General features: G+C 41.7%; 1 protein-coding gene and 1 long non-coding RNA gene across 4 annotated transcripts in view; one reads left to right on the forward strand and one right to left on the reverse strand.

The window, feature by feature from the left end:
• Positions 1 to 1,693: 1,693 nt before the first annotated feature.
• LOC124254999 overlaps positions 1,694 to 16,408 on the reverse strand; it is a 16,124-nt gene continuing 1,409 nt past the window's right edge. The window contains exons 1-13 of one of the 3 annotated variants that reach the window (XM_046688840.1): positions 14,285 to 14,308; positions 11,024 to 11,120; positions 10,202 to 10,325; positions 9,703 to 9,884; positions 8,835 to 8,983; positions 7,871 to 8,024; positions 7,131 to 7,207; positions 6,220 to 6,427; positions 5,527 to 5,675; positions 5,241 to 5,403; positions 3,924 to 4,029; positions 3,353 to 3,437; positions 1,694 to 2,853 (exon numbers count right to left, since the gene is read on the reverse strand). In XM_046688840.1, coding sequence (XP_046544796.1) covers positions 1,987 to 2,853; positions 3,353 to 3,437; positions 3,924 to 4,029; positions 5,241 to 5,403; positions 5,527 to 5,675; positions 6,220 to 6,427; positions 7,131 to 7,207; positions 7,871 to 8,024; positions 8,835 to 8,983; positions 9,703 to 9,884; positions 10,202 to 10,325; positions 11,024 to 11,084 — 2,325 coding nt within the window. In that variant the 5' untranslated portion in view covers positions 11,085 to 11,120; positions 14,285 to 14,308 and the 3' untranslated portion in view covers positions 1,694 to 1,986. Of the gene's footprint in view, positions 2,854 to 3,352; positions 3,438 to 3,923; positions 4,030 to 5,240; positions 5,404 to 5,526; positions 5,676 to 6,219; positions 6,428 to 7,130; positions 7,208 to 7,870; positions 8,025 to 8,834; positions 8,984 to 9,702; positions 9,885 to 10,201; positions 10,326 to 11,023; positions 11,121 to 13,873; positions 14,084 to 14,284; positions 14,309 to 16,408 lie in introns of those variants that run through there. The other 2 variants (XM_046688838.1, XM_046688839.1) reach the window with 2 other exon arrangements.
• LOC124255001 overlaps positions 5,094 to 16,408 on the forward strand; it is a 19,053-nt gene continuing 7,738 nt past the window's right edge. Inside the window, exons 1-2 of the long non-coding RNA XR_006892604.1 lie at positions 5,094 to 5,118; positions 10,459 to 10,461. This is a non-coding gene — a long non-coding RNA (uncharacterized LOC124255001). The remainder of the gene's footprint in view (positions 5,119 to 10,458; positions 10,462 to 16,408) is intronic.

Below are 16,408 nucleotides of genomic sequence, written 5' to 3' on the forward strand. Positions count from 1 at the left end.
CTTTTCTTGAAACCTTACAGTTCAATCACCCGTTAGTGCAAAGGCAGCTTAGATTAAGGACAATGTCCGTAAGTTGCATATTATATGTGCTTACTACAAAAATGACAAACAGAAAACTGTTATTGGCACCTTTAAGTTTTCAGAAGTGTTATCCTGTCATAGGCGACCAACTCCTCTCCTTGGCCGGGAATAGCTTAAAATATAGTCAAAGGTCACTTGTTTAGAGCGACTATTTGAAACAGAACCCTTCATACCTTACTGCAAAACACCCCAACCCCACCCCCACCCCCCGCTAAAATAAGAAACAAAACAAAAACACAAAGAAAGAAATTAGCTGGACCGTCGTTGCTGTCAGCTGCATGTTATGTCTATACAACATGACATGACGACCATGTGCTTGTGATATCGATGGGTCAAATGCAATCCCAGATTATATGGCTATGGAGCACAGCCGATGTCTGTTTTCAAGGGATATGACCGATGTTGTGCAGAGTGAGTCTATCGCTGAGTGTCTTTTGTTGTGCATATAAAATCATTGTACACACATCTGACATCACTGACATCACTGACATCGGACGTAAGAACATGAGCTCGGAAGTAGTAATACGGGGTTGTAATCCAGAACCTTTATTGCGTCATCAACAAGCTACAACATTGAAGGCATTATAAAAAAGTCCGTAATAACTCATTCAGTATCACTGTAATACTTTGTCTTTAAATGACACGTGACCAGATAATAGTTTTCGAACAATGTTCAACACATGGTCAGTATGCAAATGCTAATAACTGGATGTAAATGAAACAAAAGATAAGAAAACAAATGAAGCTGCGATAAAATCATCATAAAAACGTAACACATACAGTGAGTGAGTATGGTTGTATGCCGCTGTTAGCAATATTCCAGCAACATTCCAGCAACATTCCAGTAATATTCCAGCAACATTCCAGCAATATTCCAGCAATACCACTGCAGGGAACACCGGAAATGGGCTTCACACGTTGTACCCAAGCGGGGAATCGAACCCAGGTCTTCGGCGTGACGAGCCAACGCTTTAACCACTGGGCTACCCCACCGCCACCACAATTACAGAGCGGCTTATCATTACAACCCATCAGCGAAAATGTAACAAATTCGAGTCTAAACTTGTAAACTAGAACTCTGGTGTTCCCGCCGAGATATTGCAGGATAACTGCCAAAGGCGGCGTAAAGTGAAACTCACTGTATTGCGCAATGTATTTTCTTTTGACTTGTTCGGCATTGCAAACATTCAGCTGGAATAAAGTTGGTTTCACTCACGAAACAAAAGTTGCTGCCCATAAAGTTTGTCAATATCGGATAGATGTCGTGGAATTTGAAGTAGTGAGAGTGACAACAATATATATATTTCAAGGACACACGCACGCACGCACGCACGCACGCACGCACGCACAAACACACACACGTACACCCTCATGCATGTGATGGTGTTGGGATCAACACGAATCAGTGATAGCTCCATGATGACCATACCGTCAAAAGAGCGTGATGCAGTTGAGTGTGTGAGTGAGTTTAGTTTTACGCCGCACTCAGCAATATCCCAGCTATATGGCGGCGGTCTGTAAATAACCGAGTCTGGACCAGACAATCCAGTGATCAACAGCATGAGCATCGATCTGCCAAATTGGGAACCGATGACATGTGTCAACCAAGTCAGCGAAACTGACCACCCGATCCCGTTAGTCGCCTCTTACGACAAGCATAGTCGCCTTTTATGGCAAGCACATGGGTTGCTGAAGACCTATTCTACCCCGGATCTGCACGGGTCTGATGCAGTTGAATACAACCAGCATGTTTTCCGATGAAAACAAATCATTATTGCATACTGCCAGTTTGTATCGTGAAAAATATTCCCTGTTATTTGCATGGCAATGTACATCAAATGAACCTTGATATTCTAAGCGTTTCAACCTAAGATCTTTTTCAAAAGGGAAGGTGGTGATGTTTCTTCAGAAATCAGCTGCTTCCCAGAGGACAAAAGAGTTGGGGATAGAAGTCACGGTACCCGTTGGAGGTACACTTTGGCGGAAGTCCGCGTGTGGTTGTCGACACGGATGCAGCTTTACCTCCGTGGATGATGTGGATATCTGACATGGTGCAGGCGGTGCTGTTGCTACTGATGAGTGCGTGACTGATGAGTATGATGAAGATCCCTGTAATTGTTCAGATACAGGTTTCTTTATCATGTGTGATATACTGGAGTGAGCGCTGTCATGTTCAGCCTCATCTTCAGAAACAGTGGTTGCAGATTCATCCGGTTGACAATCCTTAAGTGACTGAGATACGTCACTGTCTATTGGCACCTGTCTATAAGTGGAAACACCGCTGTCGGATGAACTGGACCATCCTTCGTCTTCATCCGGAGAACCAACAGGTCCACAGATTACGTCCAGATGGATATGATTACCTTGACAAAGACCCTGGGTCTGTCTGACTACATCTGTACAGTCATGGGCTACTGATAACGAAGGTGTGTTTAGCCCAGGTCCAGATCTACCATTAAGATGCTTCCTTGTTGAGTTATGAGATACAGACCTATCTCGACTACAAGGGAGACAATCCTGTGATGGAGATTTGCCAGTGTCTATAGTGACCTGTTTGTAGTTTGACCCAACACTGTCCGTCAAGAAGCGCGTATCGCTTTCCCCATCACCTCGTTCCGTCTGCATCCCGACTGCTTGCAACTGTTCCTCAAGAAGAGGTACCCTCTGTCCATCTTCTTCCAGGACGTCGATGGTGTTAGCCATAACTTGTGGAGTTCCCTGGCGTCCTTTGGCATTGCCGTTTCTGTCATCCTCTGTCCACGTACATGGCTCCTGAAATGAATAGAGTCAGAGGCTGTGCTGAAGCTGTCTTAGGATGCATACACTAATGATGGCATCGTTGTTTTCGAATATTGAAATATAAATAATTGAAATTAAATCTCAGCGCCGTGCCCTTTGGCACTAAGGATTTCTAGCTCTATCTGGCTATGATACGTTTACATATCTCCTCATTCTAGCATTGTATTTCGGCTATATTAGCCCTTTACTCTTTATGGTAAAATTTGGGAAAACTGAATCATTTCCCCATTTCTAAGCTGGAGTGTTGTGGCGATGTTAAACCTATGTCACTTCTACTCAAGACACACGATAAGTTTCCTTGACAGCAGAGGCGGAACAGTTTCTGAAAATCTTTTTTGTCATATATACCCACCATCCTTTATGTCCAGCTGACGTTTTTTATTAATAATATCTGAGGCCTCTGTTTCAGAAAACTGCACTTAGAAACTGCACTGGCACCTTAGACTCTGTGGGAAGAGTTTTGCGCACTCACCTCTTTGTCGCTAATTGACCACATCAGTTGTGGCATCTGGATCTTGAATCGCTCACACAGGACATTCCGCTTAAGCTTGACAACACTGTAAACCAGGAACAGTACAAGTACAGTGGAACAGAGTGTCTTTCTGTCAGCAGAAGTAAGGGAGACAATGACATGACTGCTGACATCGTTACGACCCATCCAGGAATTCGGTCAATTTGATTGATTGATTGATTGGTTGATTGATTCATTCATTGATTCAGCAATATTCAAGCCTTTACGTAGCAATGTTCGACGTTATATCACATTAAAGGTGACGCCTCATATATTCAGGCAAATCAATTATAATGTCTTCAATAAAACTTATTGAAATATGTCCCACCTTTCTTAAAATGACAGAATTGAGATTGTATATATTTTATTTATTCATACTATAATTTTAACTTAAATACGAACATACATGGCAAGGTATGCACTCGTATTTTTGTGTGTTTATCTAGAGTATACTCAACATGTAAAATTCATTCCATCTTAATTTGTTTTAACCTTCAGTTTTCAATATTTCAAACTACTGAAACATACATACACAACTGCCACGCCAACACCTACGACAACTACTACCACGATGACCAGTGCGGTGATCACAGCCGAATCATCCGTCATTGCTGAGGCTGATGGACGAGTTTCAAAATCTGTACATAAACGCAAAATATTTTAAGGTGAGTTTCCATACAAGTAATTAATAAACTGATAAATATAGATAGAAGAGACAAACCCTTTTGACAACCATAAGAAAACTCTGGTAAAAGTGGAGTCAAATGTACAATTATGACTACATCATGAGTGTGTGTATGTTTCAGCAGTATTACAGCTTTACGATGTTGTTTGAAAACAATTGAGACTGGACCAGACAATCAAGTGATCCAGACACATTAACTTTTCAAACATCTATGTGAGTGAGTATGGTTTTACGCCGTTTTTAGCAATATTCCAGCAATATCGCGGCGGAGGACACCAGAAATGGGCTTCACACATTGTACCCGTGTGGGGAATCGAACCCGGGTCTTCGGCATGACGAGCGAACGCTTTAACCTCTGGGCTACCCCACCGCCCCCAAACATCTATGTATGACTGGTATAATAAAACTAGTGAACTCGTTTGCCCACACACTGAAACCCTACGTTGCAAGCACCTGCTGAATGCGAACACTGACGGTTTCTAATCATTATGAATATGGTTTGCCGCGAGCATGTATTTGAACGAACTGTGTCAGATGTGCTTAGGTCACACATTGACCCGAGTCGATGGGGCTTTAATATACATTATTATACTTTATATATTACTTTGAATTATCACGTTATATGTACAAACCAGAATACAGTCAAATAACGATGTGTAGAGACTTACTTCGAGTTACCCAAGATTCGACTGAAATTAAAAACGCTTATAAAGAAAGCATACGAAGGGACGAAGCTTTTGATTGTATGCTATCTCCATTGTATTTTAAAAGCTATCCTGGACCCTGGACCCCCACAGATTTGGATCAGAAGTGACATCACCACCTCCATCGTTCCTCCATCTTGCAGAACGTGATTTGACTGAACTTACACGTTTATCAGAGCGCCTTTGGGAATTGATCTCAAAACGAGTCCAGGGTGTTTTTCCACATAGAATAAGTATGTAATACAATCTATATTTGACAGCTTTGTGTTATTTTTCAATGTTTTCTTCTCATGTCGTACGCTCTAGTGGGAGCGGTGGGGTAGCCTAGTGGTTAAAGCGTTCACTCTTCACGCCGAACACCCGGATTCGATGTGTGAAGTCCATTTCTGGTGTCCCCCGCCGTCATATTGCTGGAATATTGCTGAAAACGGCGTAAAACTAAACTCACTAACTTACTTACGTTGTAATGGAGTGTTCCACACCATCGGTGACGTGACGTTGTCAACGTGGGCGGAGACGGCGTATTGCCAATCACATCCTGCGCAGGCTAATTTAGGCGGCACGTGGTCTTCTAAAGGTAACGCTCTCTTGTTACCAGGAACCCGTATCGTATTCACCTGACCCTAATAAGTGTATAAACAATAACAAGAGTTAATTACGGCGAGAAATGAGGAACATACGAATACAGAAGTTCTTAAACAACGTCATGGAGAACGCTTCCACACATACTTTTGTCTATTTCTTACCCTGCATTTCACAAGCTGGAGCAGTTTGTCATCTTGACTCCCGAAACACCGACACACGTTGAAAAAGTCTGGCTGTTTACCCGCGTTATCATGGAACACCCACGACAACTTGTCGCCAGACCTTTGTACTCTGTCAATGAACTGGACATCTGAAAATAGGCCAGAATTTAGTTTTACCATGAATCGCCATAAGGAACTGAATAAGTGACCTTATCATTTTGTGTACATGGAAAATAACCCGCATCATAAGCCTCGCTGGTGCATAAATTCGGAAGCCATGTTTGTTTGTTTGTTTGTTTGTTTGTTTGTTTGTTTAACGTCAAACTCAGGACTAATCTAGCTGCATGGCGACACACTTGAAAAAATTCGTCTGGTGCAGTTAAAACACTGATATCATGCAATAATCACGCCGAATTCTTATCACTACATCCTGGCAAAGACTAGATAGATAACTCTTTACATCAAACTTAAAAGCATTAGCCGACTGGAACAAGATTGCTTTTTAATCACCCTTCTTAAATGTCGTAGTATCTCTCAACCACTGATATCATGCAAAATCTCGCCGAATTCGTTATAATTGGATCCTGGTAAAGGCAAGGTAGGCAACTCTGCCCATCGAATTTAAAAGCATTAGACGACTGGGACGATGCTGCTTTCTTAATCACCCTTCTAAAATTTCGTAGTATCTCTCACCCAAATTCCGTCTGTATACATGGACCTGTGACGCAGTCTTAGACCAGCCGATCTTTGTCGCAGCGTTCACCCGTACAGTCACGTTGCTGTGTCCGGTGATGTTGATTGTGGTCGAGTGGTCAGTGGTGTACAGCGGCTGTGACAGACAACAGCTGGCGTGGACGGAGTAGTTGACGATAACTCCCCTGCTGGCATCCCGAGGAACTGACTGTGGACACAACCATATACGGTACACACGGAGCAGAACATTCAACGCCTTTCAACACAAATATAGTCAGGACAACGAAACAGAGGTGAAAATTATATGAACTGATGACTGAAAAAGAAACGCGACACCAGGTGTTCACAAAAAGGGCAAGTGTGTCCTGTCACATCAGTAACACGCCATTTTGTATGATGTCACACAGCTGTATTTGCCATTTTCTACATAATTCAAACAAAAAAGCTGACATTCGCGCTAAGTTAATTACACAATGCGTAATAATTCAACTGAAAAAGACTGTTATTTTGCAATTCAAGATGGCCGCATATTAGACCACAAACTTGCAAGAACAGTTTGCCGAGTATGCAACGTTTAACAGAACTGAAAGTGGAACTAGTCTACAGTCTGACTGTTGGGGGAATGTATGGTGCCAATCCACAAAACGTTCGTAGCGCTATCACATCCGTAAGCCTATGATAAACTATAGAGTTACGACAGGTCGTAACGTTACGAACGCTTTGTGGATCGGGACCTAGGACCCTGGATCCTTACCTGTGCTGTATAGTAGATGAAAGCGGTAATATTGAAGTACATCACAGAACAAAAATGTGACCTTTCCAATTTGTACAGAGATCCTCTGGTACCTTTAAATTGTTTTTCAATGTTTGATGTAACCTCTTCCTCATCTACATAGACGTAAGTTACTTACACTCCAGTAGACCTCTAACACTCCAGGCGCCACCCTGCTATACGGATTCTTTGGTATCAGTGGACCTGACACTGGAACTGTGAAAAAATAATCATGATGGTCCCCAGTTACCGTTGTATATTTCCAGATTGGATTTAGGACATGCAGACATGTATTTACAAGCTTTGGTTGGAATCATATTTGCTAGTAGAACTAGTCCAAAAAACACTAAACTGAATGCTTGTCGTAAGGCGCAAGACGTCAGGCGAAAATACGGTTTATCGCCTAAGATAATATTTTCCCGACGGCTTATAAAGTTGTTCATAATATCAACCACTGGTCTGTTTGACTCAGATTTTAATATATATAAGCTGCTGTGTTGAAGCTAAAATAATGCACTCAGTCACATTGTAGGTACAACTACGTCACAAACTTCGCAAAGTTTGTACAATTTTTGTACATTTTGTAAAATCTGAGCATTAATTACTCAACTATCGTTTCATCAAATCGAAATATGGATTTCTGTCTATTTGGGCCGATGATGTAGCCTAGTAGTGAAACTGTATGCCCGCTATGCCGAAGACATGGGAGGAGCGGGGTCTAGCAGGGCTATTTAGTGTTCAGTGCTATGGGTTTATTCATACCAGGAATGGAAAGAAACCGAGTTTCAAAACACGACATATCCATAAACGTAATTTTTTAAGCTATTTCCGGGTATCCCCTACTTATTAAAAGAAAAATATTTGTATACAAATACTGACCGTCCTCTAAGGTTGAATTTGTGGCATTCTGTGGAGGGCCACGGAAGCCCTTGCTGTGGGGTCGTGACCTGACCGTCACTGTGTAGTTGGTCCAGGGCTCCAGGTCTGTCAGAACCACTTCAACATCCTCATCCTTGGACTTAGTTTTCTTGACCTGTATGTGAAGGGAGTCACATGAAACTATATACAGGGCATCCACGGTGTGCTAGTTTATTATGTTGTGAATAGGTCGTTTTAAGCTTCTTTCACAAACATACCAGCAATAACTCGGCTCAGGAAAGGGCTCCATATACTACACCCGTTTCGGGAGTAAACCAGGTCTTCCAGTGTGACGAACAACTGCTCTAACAAAATGATCACTTCTTCACAGATACCTTTATGTCATTTTGTAAAGGGCATTCATGACATGCCTGTCTGTGAAGGTAATTCATGTCATACCTGTATGTAAGGGAAATTCATGTCAGTGATTTCATGTCAAATCCGTATTTAAAGGCAACTCCTGTCATACCTTCATGTTTTAAGTGATTTAATGTCATACCCGTATGTAAAGACAGCTCCTGTCATACCGTCATGTAAAGTGAGTTCATGTCATACCCGTATGTAAAGACAGCTCCTGTCATACCTTCATGTAAAGTGAGTTCCTGTCATACCTGTATTTAAAGACAACTCCTGTCATACCTTCACGTTAAGCGATTTCATGTCATACCTTCATATAAAGTGATTTCATGTCAAAATCGGCACGTAAAGGAAAGTCGTGTCTCACTTGTATGTAAAGGGCGCCCATGTCGTTCCTGAAACTTGAAAGGAATTAATGGAATGCCCGTCTGAAAAGGGCATTCAGCCTGTGGAATCTTTGGATGTGTCAGTTTGTGCCTTGGTAATCAGCATGCCTGACTACGAAATTGGAAAGGAACAAACAGTGTAATCATCGTTTATCAAATAAAATATCAAAGGAATTACTCACATTTTTCGCTTTCGTAAAATACTTCACGAAATATTTATACATCATCGGGTCTGAAAGACGACATCTGTCATCAGGCTGTTTCCAGGACACCCGTAATGCTGTGCTGTTGATGGCCGTCACCCGTAGGTCACGCACTGGACCTGGTTGTACTACAAACAAGCAAGAAATAAAAATAATGGTCATTTATAAAGCGCCTGTTTCCACGCACTTGTGCATTCTCAAGGCGCTAACGCATTAATACCCAGGATAACCCGAGCTGCCTGTGAGGCGCTAGAAGCTTAACTGTTAACTGCCATATGACTTATCCGAACGGGTACCCATTCACTGCTGGGTGAACAGAGGCAATTCATGAACCAAGTTACTTGTCTAAAGTGAGACCACATGTGTGACATGTGCTTTGTTAAGGGACTGGACTGAAGTCCCAGAAACTCAAAGGAGTCAGGCTGCCAAACACGTCCGCGACCAATGTTGCTTAACTTGACTTGATTTGCGACCTGAGCTCAATGCACAGGACCACACACCGTCGAAGAAGCTGTTGTCCTGGGTGACACAGGTGATGGTTACTGTCAAACAGTTCATGAACAAACTCACTTGCCTAAGGTGAGACTACATGTGTCACATGTGCTTCGTTAATGGGCAGGACTGAATTCGGAAGACCTAGAAACTCTAGCACGGTCTCCCATCCAAAGACTGTGCTTGGACTATCTGGGCCCCGTTCCTCAAAGCGATCGTAGCGCTACGACAGTCGTAAGTCTATGTTAAAGTATGGGAGTTACGATCAACTTTGCGCTACGATCGCTTTGAGGAACGGGGCCCTGGACTCTAGCTTAATAAATGGTCATTGATGATAATTCAATATAATACTCACTGTAGTCTTCAGTTTCGATTTGTCTACACATTGAGGCAGAAATGTCTCCCTTTCCCCCAACCTCGGTGACCTTCATCAGGTGAAAGTAGTCGCAAAACTTGAGATCATCACAGTCGTATTCACATTTCCCAACTGCAGTGTTACATCTCGTCTTACTGGCCTCTTCACACGGCTCTACTTTACTGTAAAGACAGAATGTGAGTGAGTCAAAGCCTTGCGTCTGTTCCGCTTTAACTTAAAAACACCTTGAATGTGGATAGCACACTCGTGGTTAGGCAATTAGCGTTTCATTCTCAATGTGAGACCGGCTTCCAATATGAACAAAGGCGGTCGGGGGCCTTGAAGTTAAGACCTAGGTTCAATTCCCAGCATCGGTACAATGTGTGAAGGCCATTTCTGGTGTCCCTCGCCGTGATATTGCTGGATTATTGCTACAGACGGCGTACAGCCATAATTGCTCACTCACTCCAATATGAACACGTCTGACTCTTCTCATCACCTGTACTGAAAACATGTGGTGCATGTCGTGTTGCTACGGTCAACGCCGTCACGGAGGTCGTAGTTGCAGGTGAGAAGCCTTTTGGCATACAGGACGCAGGTCATGTTCTCCGGCTGTGTGGGACCTGTTGAAGAAAGAAGGTCACTCAGGAAAATACAGATGAAGAACCACGGTCTACCCTCCGCAGAAAGTACTCTCTTTCAGATGGATATCGTCAACTCACAGCTTCTATAAAATGCGGGAATGACAATGGTAAGGAAGTGAATTGGGTTTTACGTCGTGCTTGAGAATATTTCGCTCATATGACGACGTGCATGCATGTGTATGTGTACGTGCGGCTGCTTGTACTAGCCCAGACTTTAAGCTGGTTTTATAGTGCTAGCCCACTGTGATACCATGCCGCTGAAAAGGTATTGGGATAGTTCATGTTCCAGTACAAGCAAATCTTTTGTACAGCTAACTTGTGATATGCTGGGGTGGTTTTGTGTTAAAAGTGATCGAAAGCTGGGTTCGATTCTCCTCATGGATTAATTGTGTAAAAAACATTTCTATTTTGTCTAGCTGGATATTGCTGGAAAACTGCTAAAAGCAGCGACAGGAGTGCGAGAAAGAGTTTGGTGTAACACCTGTTAAGATTATATGTTGGTTCTGGTTTCTGAAAAGCATGTCGCCCAAGGGACGCAACTCCACCCCTTTTACCGCCTTAGGGGCGCAAATAGGCCTATTATTGGCCCACGTCGCCCTAAAACTATAAAACCAACCAACCGCCTTATGATTTAATATTATTGAATCAATTTATTATCTGATTTATTCAACATTTACCTCCTGCCGTCGTGTCAGGTAGAGTTGCCATGACAACGCAGACTGAGAACAGCGTTATCATGTCCGACAATCCCTTGCATCAAGTCACTTCATGAACCTACCAAAGAAACATGCATATATAGACAATCAAACTCGGAAACCACGGTTACTAATATGTGAGAGTGAAAAATCTCTGCCTCAGACTTGTCACATCTCGTATGGACTACTGTAACAGCCTTTTGGCCGGATCTCCATCTTGTGTCACTGACCAACTCCAACGCATACAGAATTTAGCTGCTCGCTTTACCTCCCAGATCCCCAGAAAACAGCAGATCACACCAACTCTAAAGGACCTCCATTGACCGCCCGTGAAACACAGAATTCCCTTCAAACATCTAGATCTCTGAAATCAGAGAATCAGCGTCATCTTGTCATCCTCAAAGTCATAGAAGTTTAAGAATGTAATTTCATCCGATCCAGGGCCCTTATTCTCGAAACGTTCGTCGCCCTACGAACTTCTTAAGCCCATTCTTAGTACATTGGTTCCGATCAAAGTTAAAAATTCTTAGGGCTACGAACGTTTCGAGAATAAGGGCCCTGGTCCGACTACCAGACATTCAAATCTCTCCTGAAAACTCACTTCTTTAAACAAGCCTACTATTAGTTATTATTATTATTTACTCAAATTGTGCGCTTTGAGCAGGATATCAAGCCTGGAAAGGCACGTTATAAATATTCTTCTCATTACTATTATTATTATTATTATTATAGTTTGCAAGATCGTTTTAACATACCTTTGAACAATCTTATTGTTAAAGCACGGCGTTTCAACTTAAGGTGGGGGAAAAGCCGGAATGTGATGGAAGTCTCAAACGTTTACAACTTGGACGAAACCCGCAAGTACGGGTATGACACTCATAACCTAAAACAACAACAACAACAACAAAATGGCGCTTGGGTAGCCTAGTGGCTAAGGCGTTCGCTCGTCACGCCGAAGACACGGGTTCGACTCCCCACATGAGTACAATGTGTGAAGCTCATTTCTTGTGTCCACCGCCGTGATATTGCTGGAATATTGCTAATAGCGGCCACAAACCAAACTCACTCACTCACTAAAAAAAATATGTTTGGGTGAAATCTGGATTCGTACCAGGTTCCTGGTGCCCAAGGGACGTAACTCCTTAAAGCCAACTGCAGTGCTTCGGACAACTGGGCCACCCGTGCCCGCGGTTAATCATATGTGCACCCAGCCCCAAATGGTTATAGCAAAGACATTTAAAAATCTAAAGGTAAAGGTCCCTCGGGATTGGAAGAAATACTAGAATTGATACGAATATCCCCGTTCATTACACTGGCATAACATCGGTGTGACTTAGTAAGCATAATCGTAAACAGATTAATTTTACAATAGAATTACTAGTATCTGGACATCAACATCAAGATGTCATGAACATTAATTTGTTTAGCATTGCCGTTTCGGTTTTTATAGGTATTATACAATGAGTTCAGTGATAACAGTTCTACAATTTTGTAAATACAAACAAACCCAGAATAGATTATTTTCTCTTTATTTTATCGTTTTTATTTTTTATTTTATTTTGATTTAACTCCATTTTATTTTGTTTGTATTTTATTTTTTTTATTCATTTCTTTCTTCTTCTTTGTGTGTGTGTGTGTGGGGGCAATACGACATGTATTTACTTAGAAACTGGCGGTTTTATTTTTTTCTTAGCATTTTATTATAAACACTGTTACACTGTTGATGTCAAATACTTAAAAACGTTTAGTGTGAAACAAATTCACGTTGTTTCGAAACATGAAGGTCGTCGCAGTGTCGGGTCAGCTAGCTAATTCTACCGGATTCACTAAAAACAAACTGCATTTGGATCAGATGATACGTTTTTCAAAACAATTCGTGCTGCCGCTTAATGTCCTCACAGGCTATAAATACCCTGTGTCAACCAGTTCGCTCTGTGCGTGAGACCTTGTTATCTTACTGTTTGTTTTCTTTAGGGGCTTCGAGGAAACAGGTACTAGTTGGCTAGGTGGGATTATATTGGACCTATAAAGCCAGTTTTGATTAGAAATACACCTATGTTTTTGAAGGTTTGGGTGTTTGTCGGCCTGGGAGTGTTTGTAGTATTTTTATTCATTTTGTGTGTGTGTGTGTGTGTGTGTGTGTTGAGTAGTATTGTGTGTGTGTTATGATTTTACAGGTTTGTTCTGTAAGTGATTTGTGTGGACCCGTTATCAACCTACACATTCTGACATTGATCGATACCCGGAAACCTTCGATCTGACAATAAACTCTGGGACCCTACTTCCCACAAAGCACATCGAGGTATAGTAGCTGTCATAATTATGCTATATGAAACTATATTCCATTTTATAGCGATAATCATTTATATCATTCTACCTGTACACTTGATATACAATGGGAACTGGTTTTGCGTGCAAGGAAACTATAAAAATAGCCCTATCAAACGTGTTGTAGTATAATGTCCTTCTTTCTTTAATTACGAACAGCGCAACCTCTTTAAACCGGACGATACATTTCAAAACGTTTTGACTAACAAGTGTCCGGATTACCGTGCTGAGTACGGTCCATGGAATGAGTTTAAAAGGAAAATACGGACAGTTATCGCAGGTGTCCAGATTAGGGAGGTTTAACAGTATCTCAGTAAATAAACACACACAGTTACCATAACAACTGTAAACAAATCATTATAACCATGTTCACACAATAAGTAACTGTACATTCGAAATCAAATCAGGAGTGGATCCCCGAGATCTCATTTGTCATGTACAAGGTAAACAAGTAGGTCACGACTGTCAAATGATATAAACAACATACAGAAGTAAACAACTGACCTTGGGATCCGATAACGTTGATATGAAATATTGAACAAAAACAAGGGGACGCGCAGCAATAACCTCATCATGTCTTGCCTTGTGGTAGGTTTCTGAGCTCTATCCAGATAGCCCCTGTTCTGTCTGTGCTGATAACTATCCGGGACGCTATGACATGACACTAACAATTACTGAAACCGAGATCACACACCCTTGACGAGATTACACCCTGAAACCAGCAGTGCATGAGGACACGTTATTGGATGTGTGATTCAAAGGAACAAAAGGCGGTTACAGCCACTTTAGGGGTTGGATAAGGGGCAGCAGAACAGAATATTGATTACATTCAGGCCGCCCTCCGTGGCATATGAAGTTCAAGGTACAATATTATTCAAACTGGCGATTGTACAGAGACGTGTGTGTAATACATACCGTATTTTGGGACATGGCTCTCGTTGTCTTGAGTTCAGGCAATACTATGAAGTAAATATAAACCCGTGTGAGTACCCCTCAGACAGGTGGAGACATAGCTGTGTGTTCTACACCACCGGTTCAGCGTTAACGAGTGTGTGTGCTATTGATTTGAAGGGTTGGTTTTTTTTCAATTTAAATACACGTATAGTTTGAGTATCGTATGACTCATTGCATTGACATCTCGTGAGGAAAATCCACCTTCACCCGCGCTATTAATATCAGGGTTGTCAACGTGCATGCTTCTTGCCTGAATAACGCGCATTGTTGCAATAGCAAATGTCTAGCGTTGATTTGTTTTTACTTAAGGAACTCGGTTTTTAGATGTTAACAATGCATAATAAGCACATGACTGTAGGAAAACTTTGAAGCTGATTACAGCTTTAACCAATTATTATATTCAGTTGCCTAAAATGTTTTAGACGAGGAAGTAGTTGATAGGATACATGTTTCATTGTTCAGGTATCAACGGACAGGAGAGGTTGAGAGTTGGTCGGTTGGCTGGTGTGCTGTTTTACGCCGCACACAACAATATTCCAGCTATATGGCGGAGGTCTGTAAATAATCGGTCTGGACCAGACAATCCAATGATCAACATCATGAGCATCGTTCTAGGTAATTGGGATACGATGACGATACGTGCCTGACCACCCGATCCCTCTTACTATAAGCATGGGTTACTGAAGGCCAATTCTGACCCGGATCTCCACGGGTAAGAGGTTGAGAGAATGCGGCCCCTTGCTACATATTTAATAATGTTCAATTTTAAATTCTTTGTGAGTGTCAGTGAGAGTTATGTCTGTGTGAGTTTTTTCTTTGATTATATCTGTGTGTATGTGCCTGTGTTCATGATATCTATCATCGGACTGTTTGCTCTAGAGGAGGTCATTAACAGACCACCGGCATATAGCCTTAATGGGCGGACTGTGCATTTGTCCATCAGCTTAATCAGGTATACAACAGACCAAAGTTTGTTTGTTATATTGTTAAAGTGTTGTGTTATTCAGTGAAGGATACAAGTTCTATACGTACTACTATTTTAGTATCCTGCTAACGAGTTTTACCAATCTTGGCGATGAGATAAAACGTCCAGTGGTAAAACGCCCAGGTTCGATTCCCGACATGGTGACAATCAATAAAGCTCATGCCTCATGGATATTGCTCAAAAGCGTCAATCCTCACTCCTCAACATTATTTATGCGGCGTATTAACCGCAGTGTTGGTGAAGATGTAGAAGGATGGTGACAGGTCGAAACGAATAAAAGATCATTTAGTCATGGTGAGTTATGAAACAAACGATCGGTGAATCCCGGCACGACCAAAGGGCACAATTCTGCACAGCCAATTCTTGTGCTGCGATCCCCATGCCCATACTTATGAAGTGTCACTGATCGATTTCAAAGTTGAAACAATACGTGAGCACATAAATCAATTGAAATAATTAAATTCAGTGTGAAACCTCCGCACACCACCCCACCCCCAATAAAAAACAACAAAATAACAAAAACAAAAACAACATACACACATACATGAAAAATATAACCCATTAGATTAAAGATAAAATAAATAAGGTAAGTTAAAGGTCACATGCAACCAAAAAATCAAACATAATTAAAACACAATTATCACTTCTTCATGACATATAATATGCATTGCTGATTATGAAAAAACAAATAAACAAAATTATAAGCGTATAATCGCAAATCAAAAGTGCAATATTTTGTACTTGGGTTTACCTCCCTCGAAACGAAGCAGCCGGGATACCGAACCCAGTCAGAGCGGGTGGGTGTGCACTCAAGTGTAACGGCTGGTTCATTAGCAGATGCCGCCTTCACGGGTCATTGTGTGTGTATATATATATAGAAAGTTGGGTTTTGTAAATACATGCTCATTTTTTGTGTATAACATTTTGCAATCAACAGACATCATAACATGTCATGTGTTCAAGTATCACACCTGCCTGTCTGTGTAATTACATAATGTGACAGAGACCGAACTCGGGCCATAAATCAATGCGTTTTGTTTATGGTGTATAGCCTGATTGGTGTTAAGTTCAAATTGCATGTGGTCAGTGATCGCAGTTGT

Source organism: Haliotis rubra, unplaced genomic scaffold (assembly GCF_003918875.1).
Source record: "Haliotis rubra isolate DU_JTF1 unplaced genomic scaffold, ASM391887v1 Scf59, whole genome shotgun sequence".
Classification (NCBI taxonomy): Eukaryota; Metazoa; Mollusca; class Gastropoda; order Lepetellida; family Haliotidae; genus Haliotis; species Haliotis rubra.